Source organism: Electrophorus electricus, chromosome 18 (assembly GCF_013358815.1).
Source record: "Electrophorus electricus isolate fEleEle1 chromosome 18, fEleEle1.pri, whole genome shotgun sequence".
NCBI lineage: Eukaryota > Metazoa > Chordata > Actinopteri > Gymnotiformes > Gymnotidae > Electrophorus > Electrophorus electricus.
Window position 1 is genome coordinate 11,365,765 of NC_049552.1, and position 13,844 is coordinate 11,379,608.

General features: G+C 41.5%; 1 protein-coding gene across 2 annotated transcripts in view; it reads left to right on the plus strand.

The window, feature by feature from the left end:
• The window catches only part of st6galnac3 (ST6 (alpha-N-acetyl-neuraminyl-2,3-beta-galactosyl-1,3)-N-acetylgalactosaminide alpha-2,6-sialyltransferase 3), a 49,399-nt gene that overhangs the window by 26,379 nt on the left and 9,176 nt on the right, over nucleotides 1-13,844 (plus strand). For both annotated transcript variants that reach the window (XM_026998366.2, XM_026998367.2), the window contains one exon: nucleotides 6,462-6,874. In XM_026998366.2, coding sequence (XP_026854167.2) covers nucleotides 6,462-6,874 — 413 coding nt within the window. The remainder of the gene's footprint in view (nucleotides 1-6,461; nucleotides 6,875-13,844) is intronic.

The window sequence follows — 13,844 nt, forward strand, 5'->3', positions numbered from 1 at the left end:
AAATTTCCTATTCAATTCTATGTCCTGACAAGGATGTAAGGTGTTATTTCGCAGGTTATTTGCAGTTTTCTCTGGATTGTTAGTTTTTACTCACGTCCATTTTTTTTTTACCTTTGAACTTTCTAAAGCATTTATTTGGATTTCAGTATCACAGCTATAGAGCTATAGGAAGAATATGATCAGTATCAAAATGAAAAAACAATCTAAAGAGTATTGGATGTCTGGGAATTTAATTATTTAAATCATGAGAGTTTGTGTGTGTGCATGTGTGTGTGTGAGAGAGAGAAGGAGAGAGAGAGTGAGAGAGAGATATGTACAGAATAACTGTTCACCAAGATATTTCAGGCCTTTTTTCTTTCATATCTTTCATTTACTGTAAATGATACATCATTTGCTGCATCTTGCATTATTTCATACAAAAGTGCCTTGTCTTATGTTCCCTGTTCATGTTTTTCTGAAGTGCTGCTGTGTAGTCTTTCCCAGGTTTGATCACAACAGCACCTGATCCACTGAGAATTATCCTGATTTTGAGCACACCTGCCTTCATTCCAAATCACACAGCTGAGCACCTGGATATAAAGAAGCAGTAAAGGGGTTAAATCAGTTTATGAGACCTTGTAGAGCATGTGTTAGCTTCTACAGCTAACGCATTGTACATGTGAAAAGCAGATCTACTTTAAATTCTGTTTAAATTATGTGAAATTATGTGAAAGGTGGCCTAAGGGATTATAAAATTAATCGTAATAATTAAGAATCTCTTTTCAGGCACGCATGAGTCCTGTACTTGTACTGAATAATATTGCCAATGGAAATTCTTCATGAAATCATTGCTAGTTTAGGAAGAGGCTTAATGTGTGTGTGGGAAACCAATCTTAAGTGACATGAAGTTTGTATTTGATTACACATTGTAGCCAACGTGTTATGAAACACAGCACAGTGCTAACCAAGTGTTTTGCTAGATTGACTTAAATACCTCCCACATTTTCATAATAAAACATATTTGCTCCATTATGCAGAATCCCCAAAGGTATGGCTGTTTTGATCCTATGTTGTGGTAAAATTCCTCATGTTTGGTTAAATTGTATTAAACATTGTTCTTGCTAGAAGAGAAGAGCTATAAGGTGTCATCATACTTGTTTCTGGCTGTGGATCTAGAGTAAGACATGAAAATTAAAAGTGGCCCTATTAGTGTACCCTGATTAACCTTTTTTAAAGTTAAATATCATGAATATTGTTTCAGCAATTAATGTCTACCTAGATGGAGAAACAGCACTATAATGGTTAGATCTTAGCAATTCTGATGCAGTTTGGCATGTTTGTTGAACAAATTACAGAAATGGAGATAGGCCTGGAATTATGGTTTTGGTGTCATATATAATTTTTAGGACTTCACATTCCTATGGGCTAGATACTGAAAAGAAGACAAACTAAAGTATTAAAGCCATGGATAAATAAGCTAGCAAAATGGAAACCTTTTATTTTTATTTTGCTTTAAATATATTTACATTATGACAAAACCCTAATGTACAGTTTATTAAGATGTTTCTAAATTGTTGTATCTGAAACATCAGAACTATCATCTGGTTATATTATTGGTTTGTTTTTATAAACATGATAGACAAACAAGGTAAGTACACATCTCTGGCCTTGAAGTCCAAAAAGTAACCTAACCTTCCACGTACTGGAGCCTAAAGCAAGTAACAGGAGGGGTGTCATTCGCAGAACTCACGGTGCGAGCATTCATGGAGTGAGTAATCGCTCACACCACGTCTGAGTAGCAGTCTGCAACAGTCAGCGTTGTGGAAGCCTTCTGGTCTTCTGCCAGTCGCTGGCCACAGCTACGTGCATGTGAGTGATATACTGTGCCGTAAGCCACCAGACTTGCTTGAGAAACTGTTGAAGGGTTTTGAACATGGTTCTGATTCGCCACTCACATGCCAGGAACTTCAGTCTTATGTATTATTTATAGTGGGTGCTTTGGTTTGTTCAGTTAGGCCTGGTGCCGAGCAGTAGATATGTTTGATGTAGAGCACTGGCCAACTCTTAATGTCTGGAGTGAAGCGATTCTCTCTGGTGCCTTGTGTGTTTATACTGACAGTATTTCTTTGAAAATGAATCCAAAGTTGAATTGACATAGAAATGATGCATAACTGCATTGAGAACTGAAGCACCACTGTCTAAAGGCAAGATAAAAATTAGATGATATTAGTTAATTAAGTCAACTAAGTGATGTTATGGTCGATATGAACAGATAACTATTATAATATAGACAGTATAGTAAATATTTTTTAAATAGTAAATATCTGTCGGTGTAATAAATATTTTTATTGCAGTCTATTATTACATCAAAATCCCATCTTTTAAAATTTTTATTTTTTTAATTTTTTAAATATTCCATACAGGTCTTGCCTTTTATGTCATGGACTTCTTTGCTCTCTAAAATATATGTCATAATTTCTTAATGACAGTCCTGTGCCACAATATTAAAATAAACCTCATTACTTTATGCTTTCAGCACAGAATGATATTTCCCACTGTGCTCTAAACCCCTTTCGCACCTGTCATATAACCCATAAGTGTTTCTGGCTGTTTTCCGGGATGGGGTTGGGGTGAACGGGAGCCAGAGTTGAAATGCTGATTTGGCAGATTGCGAAGACGAGACTTAATAAACTTTCCAGCAGTGTAACGGGTACACTAAATAAATGTAAACTAAAGCCACTATATTGCAAGGTAAGAGGATGGTGTTTACATTTTCAACTTCTAACCTTTGATAGCACCTCCATGTTCTGAATCCAGATGCTTTTTGTTCTTTTGTGCATCCCTCCAGTTTATTGTCCAATTTTTTTTTCTGATTTCCTGAACATGAATTCAGGTTTATCATAACATCAGCCTACAAACTTTATAGACATAATAAATTAGTCACAAATTGCAATAAGTTGCAAAACAAATGTTGATCTGAATGTGTTAGACAGAATAACCTGATTCCAGCATTCCAGATTTTGTATATGAAAGGGCTTTCAAGACACCATCCTCCAGTCCTTAGTCTTCCAGTTTTTTTTCAAGCACCCCACCCTCCTAATGTCTTCTCTAGTGAAATGGTTGTTCCTTAAGCAAGGGATCCAGGCTTCCACTGCACACAGAATCCATCCAAAACCCCAGACCAAGTTCTCAGAGCTGGAACCCTATCTCTCTTGTGCAGTCCTTAGCAATACTATGAACATAACAGAAAGGTGTGGTTTGCACTCGCGAATGGTCTATTACTGCATGAAAGATGAACTGATGTTAACATTGGGCTGGGCAAACCTGTGAAGCAGGTCCTCTTAAGTAGACCTCTTCACTAAGAACAAATGTACTAATCGCTCCCAGTTCGTGGATAATGGTTTTTATTAGCATAAAGATTCTCAAGGTGAAGTGCAGCCCCAATGGTTGTAAATTAATGATGATCATCTCTGGTGCATTGAAGATGATTTCATGATGTAGCGTTACTGTGGTCTTCTAGGGGAGGGAACGTGTGTGAATGTGTGTGAGAGACTGTGTGTGTATGTGTGTGTGTGTGCTTGTGTACTGAATATAGAGCAGTGATAAAGAGAAAGATAAAACACCAGAGGTACAAATTTTAGTTCCAAAAGGATGCTGTGTGTGAGGTGTGTGTGGTGTGTGTACACCCTGTGAGAGGCAGAAAAACAGAAACTGCATGTGCATGCCACATGCCCAGGCAAATCTTATCTTCAAAGAGTCCATCTCACTCAGTAGCATCATCTCTGTAAAAACCTTCAGTTCCCATCTGACTAGCACAAGGCTAGACCACTATTTTCATACATTTCCCTTCCCTGTTGTGTATGTGTGTGTGTGTGTGTGTGTGTGTGTGTGTGTGTGTGTTTGTGTGTGTGTGCGCGTGTGTGTGTGTGTACAGGGGCGAGATAAAAGGACAGATAGAGGACTCAATGTATTTAGCCATGCATGGATATCCCATTCTTTTGTCTCATTAAATTCAATTCTTTGTGCGTGGCAAGTGGGGTATCTGAAGCTTTAGATCAAAATAGTCCAGATTTGAGGCTTGAGCAGCATTGTGCCATGTGCCATGTGCCAGGTCTTCAGCTGCCTGGCGTACAGAAGAGATGGACTGCCCTGGCATCATATCCTTGGAACTCTCCCCTGAGCATCCATTCACGCTCTGTTCAAGGAGGGGACAATGGACAAGCTTCCACAGATAGAAGGGAATTCTTATACGTCTCTGTTGATGAGAATCTTTTAAGCGGATTTGGAGTTTGTTTGTATTTTTATGATGATGGTTTTGGGCATAAACAGTTGAAAGCTTTCCTTGAATTCTATGCATTAAATGCACAATATAGTAAAGTGGTTTTGCATCAGATATTTTTAATAGCATATGCATGTGTTGCTATTTTTATAAGTCTTTTATAAGTCTCAGTTTTGCAAATACCCCACCATAAGTTACTGTAGGAGGGTTTTTGATTACAGCATTTGCAAAGAAACATGTAATATTATCCATTTAAAACTCTAAAATGATCTTTTCTTTTCCTTGCATCTGTTCTTCATGCTCTGAAATCTCAATATGAAATCTGATATCTCAACTCTGACAACATTCCACCAGGTCCTTCTATATCTGTTTGAGATTTTTTTTACTTTTCATAAATAGCAGATTGTGGCTTGGGGCTGTTCTTTGTTCTCCCACCCGTCTCTTCGTTCTCTCCCCTTGTCTTGTTTTGCAGCCACAGGGTAGTTCCATCAGAGAATTATCATCACGACACTATTTTTACAACACTACTTTTACAACAGCTGTATATTCCTACAACATCAGTATATTCCTTTATATCTCCTAATATATCAGAGCTTTACTGTCATTCAGTAGATGTTTTTAGTGGCAGGTCAAACTCAGACACATACAGTCTCCGAGATGATGTAGGAGGCATGATGAGGTCTAGGCAGGCCCTGGCTGATCAATATGTGCAGAGAGCTGTGAAGATTAGACTGGGACTCAGCATGTGTTAATGCAGGCGCTAACGGTTTCCCAAGGCTGCAGTGCTATATCTGCCTGTCCTCTGGTTCACCTCTATCCTCTGGCCCGCCTCTCTCCTCTGACCCGCCTCTCTCCACAGGACGGCTGGAGGTCCAAGTAGCTTGTTGTGAGGAGCTTAAAAGCAAGTGCTGTCTCGTTCGCTGCCTGCCCTGAAGATCATGTTAAGAAATTCTCCATGGGGTCAGTGACATCAAGAGTTTACAAACTGAGAGGTGGACTTCCAATGGTCACATTGAGCAGTGGAACAAAAAAGCATGTTAGTCGGTTCTGTAAAGCCGAATACCACCGTAGATTGTGTAAAGTTGTAAAAAAGAAAACAATTAATGTATTCATTGTACAACTAGCAATGTTTTTGTATCTCACATGACCTATCCAAATTCAAGGCTATTTGCATTAAAGCAAGTGACACAGGGGAGGTGTAACAGAGAAGACTTATTATCTATTTGCAGGCTGTGATATTGATAGCCTCTATTATGCTTCATTGGTGGTAGTGTGTAACCAAGTTATACTGGTTAGCCAAGCGGCACTGACAAACAGTCATTTGGAAGCAGGGCTTTTCTGCTGGCATTCAGTGCCTGTTTGCTACATTGGTTGCTTCAATCCAGAGAGCAGTGTTATAGGTATGATACTAAGGCTCAGTTAGCATAAGCTCATTGTGTTGCTAACACAGAATGTGGGCGTTCAGGCATCTCACTGCTGCCAATTAGCCTCAGTGTCTGTTTGGAAGAGATGGCTTCTGGGGGTTTCCTTTTTTCTTTTGTGGGGGATTTTCTTTTCTTTAGTGGAGCTTAGCAAGCTAATTGTTTAAGATTCTTTCAAAATCCGGCAAGTCATGTCCAAGCTGATAACACAGCTGTCTTTGGGTCTTGCAAAACAAAATGCTGTCACCAAGGCTTTTGATAAAGTATCTATGTATGTGTGTATGTGTGTGTGTGTGTGTGTGTGTGTGTGTGTGTGTGTGTGTGTGTGTGTGTGTGTGTGTGTGTGAGTGAGAGAGAGAGACAGTTTGGGCACTAATGTATGACAAATGTAAGTAATACTGAAAAGTAATTGTACTAAAGTAGCAAAGAAAATGTGTATTATCTTTTGTTTTTAAAGAATCCTGTATCACACTGGTAGGTATTACTGTCAAATATGTAATTGTATCACGTGATTGAAAGTGCTTCTTAATAGCTCATGTTTGATTAAATACAACCACTGAAATGTTCACAGAAATGGTAATGCTGTACTTGCTTGATAATAAGGGCAAAGTCTATTTAAAATTCACACACACACACACACACACACACACACACACACGTGTGTGTGTTGGGTAATTTGTATGAATTTTCAGCCATTTTATGAAAATGATCTTAGTATTCCCACCTGTCTCTTTCTCTCTTCTGCCTTTCTTTCCAACTCTCTCTGTCCCTCTGCCCCTAAGCCTCTGAAGCTGCAGTGTGACGTGTGCAGTGTGGTGTCCAGCTCAGGCCAGATTTTGGGCCGGGAGGCAGCACCCGAGATCGACCACGCCTCCTGCGTGTGGCGCATGAATAATGCGCCGATACGCGGCTTCGAGCGCGATGTGGGCAGCCGCACGGACCTGCGCGTGGTCTCGCACACCAGCGTGCCGCTGCTGGTGCAGAAGCCGCAGCACTTCTTCGGCCGCCGCGGCAACGAGACGGCGTATGTGGTGTGGGGTCCTCTCCGCAACATGCGTGGCGACGGCAAGGGCGTCGTCTACAACATGCTGCGGCAGGCGGCCGAGAACTACCCGCACGCCCGCATCTACATCACCACGGAGGAGCGCATGAACTACTGCGACACGATGTTCAAGAAAGAGACGGGCAAGGACAGGTGAGAGAGAGAAAATTAGAAGAAGAAAGGTTATACTTTTCTCACAGATTTGTCCCTGAGAAATCCACTGTCTCCTGGGTCATGGCTTTGTTGGTTGTCAGAGGACATGACATGACAACACACACTATTTTACTAGTTATGTGTATTTTCCACATGCAAAACATTTGAATCTGAAAGATGAAATGGAACTGACTTTGGTACCTTATTAGTATGCAGTTCATGCCCTCTGTCACCCTCTACTGGACATGCTAGAGCATTGCCGTTGCGTTTGACACGGTCCTTCTAACCGTGAAAGTCGGATTTCTGATGGAGGAGGTTAGAAACATCGTGTCTGCTATCATCCATCTGAGCATAGTGGGCTTGTCATCATTACTAATTCCGAAGAGCTACTCGTCTTCCCTCTGTTTCGGACTCCGAGTCCCTTGCTCCGCCTTTGTAGCGGCGAGCGCCTCAAATCTCCAGCATAGCGGCCCAAGAAGCTCTCCTGTGCTCTCATCACATATAGTCGCTCAGAATCGATAAAGGCTCAAGGTTATCTGAGCTCTGGGGCACACTAGCTGTGTGCTAATGAGCCTTGTGTATGTATGGCAAAGACATTAGCGCATGTGCCCCCCCCCCCCCCCCAGTGCACATCAGGACATGGCGTGACACCTCCGAGCATGTCAAACTGGTCAAAATATGGTCCAATTTCTCAGCAAGGCCTGGCTTACTTCACTGATTTCCAAAGAGAACAATAGGTGTTGCTTTAAAAGATAATAAATAATAGGCCTGGCTGCGCTACAGCCCAGATAACGGGTATGCTTAAAGAAGCAGAAGTGATTAATCCTTATCCAACATCAGCTTCTCCCATGAAAATAAAACACGCAGAGAGCAGCACTGGCCGCAGTGTGTAGCAGTTTATTCTGCCAGGGACGTTGGCATTTACTCTAGTTTGACGAGACAGTTTATGGGTGTGTGTGTGTGTGGGTGTGTGTGGGTGGGTGGGTATGTGCACACGCCTGCCCAAGAGCAGATGTGTGTGTAATGTTGGTGATAAATCAGCTTTAATAGAATAGGCTGGTGTGTGGGCGACCAGTTGGCGGCAAAGCCTCTCCTTTGAAGCCCATTTTAGGTTCTGCTGCACTTAAAGTCACTGTCCGTGACGGGAGCATGCAGTGATGAGCTGTCAGCAGAGCAAATGCCTTTGATATAACCTGAAATGACGGCATACAGCTTTAGTTGTAAATATATTTGAGGTGTGTGTTTGTATGGATAGATGTCTTAAACATGAGCAGGGTTATGGAAGTATAAGAGAGACTCATTTTTGGCAGCAAAGATAAAGCGATCAACTCGTCCTACACGTATAAATCTAGTTTTATATGTTACCTGGTGGAACGTGTATGCTCCTTCTGTGTGCATTGTTCGTGGTGCTCTGGATGGAATAACTCATCGGTGTCGCTCTGTCACCAGGCTCTGTCTTCCGAAAGGCGCTCTCCGCGGCAATGCTTGAAAGAGGTGCAGTCAGAGGAGGAATTTAAGCCTCCTCCAGCTGAGTGAGAGAGGACGCGTTCCACCTGTCATGTTGAAGTCACACCAAATTGCACCTGTCGGCCAGGCTGTGTGTTTGCTGGGAGCAGTTCTGGAAGTGATGGGATGAGGCAGGGGCTTTTTTGGCTCAGAGCCAACCTACAATTGCGTGCTAATTTCTAGAAAAAAAGGTAAATGTCACATTCTACAACAATTCTGGAGGAATTCATTGTGAGAATCTCTAGAAATCAGCCATTTAGAAATCAGTTTTAGTAATTAATTTTTAGTAATTATTTGAACGCTGTTTTACGGCTGTTTTACGGCTGTTTAGAATTGATTGACTGCTGGCATTCCAGTGATTTTTGCTTAAGGACAGACATGTCTTCCATGGAGAAGAAATCGTGCCGAATTGAAATGCAGTCACAACAGTGGAAAAACATGAAATGCAATGCACCTACAACATTACATTTCAATAGCAATGTGCAGAAAGTACCAGAATGAAAAGTTACAGAATGCATTTAGAAAGCATTGCATAAAAAACAATGCTGAATTTATGTGAGAATTGAATGCAATCCATCTTGAAATGTAACTGAGGTACAACTGTATTGCTTTCCATGTCAAATATATATGCCACATTGAAATACAATGCACACAAGAGACTGCATTTAAGAAGTGACATGTGGAAAACCAAAATTAAAAGCAAAAGATCCATTGCATTGATTTAACATTGCTTAATCTCTTAACAGAAAACGATACATAAGCCCAGTGTATTGTGTTTAATGAATAAAATGCTGAATTTCTGTCAGAACTGAATGCAAACCACTTTGAAGAGCAATCAGCTCACAACTATATAGCATTCCACTGCGCTGCTGTGAAATGTGTGAAAACAAAGCACAGTGCACATCATTGCATTTCAGGCTAGAACAGTGCAGTATTCACGTTCAGATCATTGTAATCAGTGTCTAATCGCAGCACCCTTCTGAATTTGGGGCATCATCCATGATATGGCTCCATACAAACCACAACAGACTCAGATTACCAATTACTAATTAGATGCAATGGTGTGACCCTTCTCTAACTCATTTCTCTTGAATCTGTGGCATAAGTTGCACATAAACCTAACTTGAAGTAATAGAAAATTTAAAAACCAGTATAAAGGTTTAAACAATATAATAGCTGTTGCTGCTTTTTATTTTAATGAAGGGCTTACAGTGAAAAATATGTCAGATATCAAAGCCAGTCCTGGATGATGGCTTAGAACAGATTCAAGATGGGTGTTACATCCCTGACCAGTCCCATGTGAGAAACATGAAAAATCATGCAATGTCAAAGTCCCAAAAAAGAGATCACTGGTCATCCTCACATCATTTGGTCTTTAATTACTTGACCTTTGAAATGTATTTAAAATGACTGTGAGTCCAGACACTGGCTTTGCTTCATCACATTGTATTTCTGCTCTCCTCCTGAATCCGGCAGTTAGCTGATCAAAGTTTGGGAGTCATGTCAGTGCTGTGAAGGCTGACTGAGCATTTGGCATGTTCTCTGTTTCCATCTGGTGGGCCCTGGTGTGGCCCATCATTGTGGATCTGCAGCAGAATGGACAGAGAGTGCCTGTTTTTCTCTGCGTCAGACAATTGTAACCTGACTGGATGTGGTGGTGCTAGGATATGTATGACGAGGGGTTAAACTAGGAAGAGAAGCCTGTGGCCCACTTTGTTTAGCCTGGTTAGACTTTATGGAGAATGTACCTTGGCCCAAGGTCGCCTCTGAAAGGCTGGCGGTGTGACATTGTAGCATGCTTTGAGGTGAGGCAGGATGCAAACATTGAGCTCAACGGCATTTTTCAGGGGCAAATGCACAAACATAAAACTTATTTCATTCCAAGGTTGGGCAGCTGGGTGTCAAACAAACAAATTCAGAAGATAACAATCACACCAAGAACATAACAAAACCAAAGCAAAATGGAACTAAGTTATATCCAGAAACATGAAAGCCAAACATAGAATTAACAGGAGGTTTGAAAAATAATTGACAAACAAAACAGGATGACAAGAGGTACAAATACAGTACAAAAGAGGTACAAAGTCAAATTGACTTTGCATTTATATTGACTGACCCCACACACCATGGATATGACATCTTCAAAACACTTCTCTCTGGTAAGATTATGAGGTTTGTTCTGACCAAAACCTCTTGCCACAAGCTCAGTTTTTTTCCCCAACTGCAGCTAGCCTCATAAGAAATATACACAACAAAAGATCAGATCGGAGACTAGAACAGAAGGAAAACAAGCAAAACCACATGGCATTAAGCCGAAGGGGGAAAGCTTGACAGACCTACATGGGTCCATGTGAAATACAGAGAATAGCCTTGCAGACAGGTGGAGTAAGTGTGAATGAAACAGTTAAATGAAACAGAAACCCATGGCTAGTCAATATCTAATTAATTCAGTTATTAGGTTCAATATCTAAGAGGAAAGAGATGTGCCTGAAAAATACATGATGCATAGTCTATGAAATGGTTACCAGACAACACACGGTTTATAGCAATCCTCTTGAAGGACCATATGGAATCTGTGATGACTACATTTATACCAAGCCTTAACCCTAACAGCTTTATAGGTTTCCTTTCTTTATAGGTTTGTGTAAATAACTACTATATGAATTTACAATCATGCGATTGTTAGGCCATTGTGTCATCCATAGCATCTCCTTGTCATCTTTGTGCCAGCTCAAATTTTCTGAAACATGGCCTGACATTGGAACTCAGGCACAGTGAATGTGGAGAGTGTAACTCCATGTGGGGGCATGGTTGCCATACGTTACTCCCTCGTTATGATGTCGTCCCATGTCTGCCTGCAAGTCTGTTTCTGTGAGAGCAGCCGAGGCTGAGATCTAATCCGCGTGCCCATCTGGTGATGCGATAAACTGCAGACAACTTTAATTACCGTCATTGCTCCGTGTGCCAAACGAGGCGAACGGCAGTAGCGCCGATTTAACCAGCGCCTGACTCGATGCGGGGCGCGCTGTGCCTAATCAGATTTCTGAAAGGGTCCCTGATGAACTGACTGTTGCTGGTTTTACACATCGGAATCTGCGAACATGGTGGGGTTCCTTGTAAAATGGTGAGCAGTTTACACGAGTAATTTAGTCCGTCACCCTCTGTCTGCCTCCTGCTTCTGTGTCAGTTTAGCAGCTTCCTTTGCTTCTGTATCACTGCCTCTGCTGTGCTCCACCTGTCTGTTTTCTTTCCTTTCATTCATCTGTCTCACCCTGAGCCCCTTTTCCTTTTTTCCCCTCCTTCTCCTGTTGAGGCTATACATCCTCTTTTTCCCCTGTACCATTGAGGACAGGCCAAGAAAAGCATCTTAAGCCGCATGTGCGTGCGTGTGTGTGTGGGGGGGGGGGGGGGGGGGGGCAGCACAGTAAACTGTGTGCAGATAGCAGTGGACAGCGGTCTTAAATCATGTTGTCACATTACCATGCGGTTCCACCAGCCCAGCTGACCCTCTCGGCTGCCACATCCCAAGAAAGTGTTAAGTCACTGTAGATATCGCTATTGATAGCCAGGGCTCTGTCTCTCTGTCAGGTAACGGTTTCTCTACTAGTTACTTTATTACAAGTTATTACATGTTAGCTGCATGTGTATAACATTGTAATTACCACTTAACAATGGCGTGTTTTAATTATATGGGTTCTCATAAAAAGACTGATTACTTTACATAGTAATTAGATGTCAAACGTGTATGTTACATAATGGGAATATAACTCAAAATTATATTTCAGTTGGCTTGCTCATTTCTGTTTTACAAGACATAAGCTCCGTAACAGCCAGGCATGAGGGTGGAGTTGGGGTTAAGGTTAGTCCTCAAACAAACTTACTTTTGCCTTGATGCTATGCCTTACTTTGAAACAAACTGGAACATTAAAATAAACAATGCCTTAATTCTAGAGGTCTTTTAAGATGCTATGTGAAAGATGCTTGAGACAGTCACTTAAGGCTTTCAGTGCACAGCAGTGGCTTTTGCCCAAAGGGTGGCCTGTTCAGAAGACTTCCTTCATGACTAATTTAACCAGGCCCACTGCCCACACCAGAGAGGATTGCACCTGCATGTCATTTAATATAATATGACAAATGTGATTAGGTGTAATTAGATCAACTGACTGTTTGGCTGAAATTAATCTGCCTAAATACACAGTGTGCGCAGACGTGGAGGGTTCCAAATGGAGCTCTGCCGAACACCATAAGGAGCCAAGTATAAAAAAAAACAAACTCAGAAAGAGTGAATACAGACAGGATTGCTCGCTGAGCCACACACGACGCGCTCGATTCAGAAAGCAGCCGCTTACACAGGCATCTTTTCTAGGCAGCGTTTTCGTGCTCCCGAGATAAAGGCCGTCGAAAAGGAGCATGAAACAACTGTCTTCTTAGGTACCTTATTTTGGCAAAAGTTTGAAGGCAGCGTCATGTGTATCTTTCTCGGCAAGGGTAATGCCTTTATTCTGTTCACCGCATGAGAAACCATGAAAATTTGAAAAACATGCTTACTCTAAGTGCCTGTTCTGTTTCTAAAATTTCCTTATTGCTTTGATTAAATGTTTTATTTGTGTATTTATCGTGCAGAATTTTGCAGTTCAATTTAGCTAACTAATGTAAACGCAACCTGACAGGCAGAGCATGTAACTCGCCGGCTAGCTAGCCGTGTTAGTCGGTCTCGATCAGTTACCACGGCAGGATCGAGAGCAGAAAGGTAGCTGCTGCTATTTCAGGATGCAGTCTGTCAAGCTACCTGACAAGCTACTGGGCCACTGTGAGTAAACAAACATCATGCAGCTTACTTGAAGTTAGAACATATAATACCACTGAAATGCGGCCCGAATGCGACGCCTGCCATGGTTCCCATTGGTTAAAATGGTGCCCAGAGAGACAGGTACCTTCGTTGACTGTGACTACTAATGCGGCTGCCCACAGAAAGGAGCCCAGGTGCCGTCTGCTTGAGTAATGAATTCACCTCTTGCTTTCGCTTCTGAGAACATTCTTCAATCCGAGACATACATTCTTTGGAGAAGATTCTAAGCGTTTATAATGAGCTAACATAAAAAGGCAGCTGATGTCTATGGAACTGTAAAGTATTTAATATCCGTTTGGAGCAAAGGAAGAGTTAGATATCGCAACAGAAATAAGCACAGCTTTTAGATCAGTTTTCAAAGGTTTCCAATGGCTTGATGGTTATATCAGAAACTGGGAAAGCTGTCCTTAGATCAGCTGAAAAGGCTACACTTACCACATACTTCATTCAAAACACCTAACTTGTACCTGCACTCACTGGCCACTTTATTAGGCTTGTGAGTGTATATTGCTCAAAATGTAATTATTACGCATTTATGATAGAAATAAGGATTTCACCATGATTAAATGTGGAGATATAAATGTTCAACTGTAAACTGTACCAGCCTCTGATCAG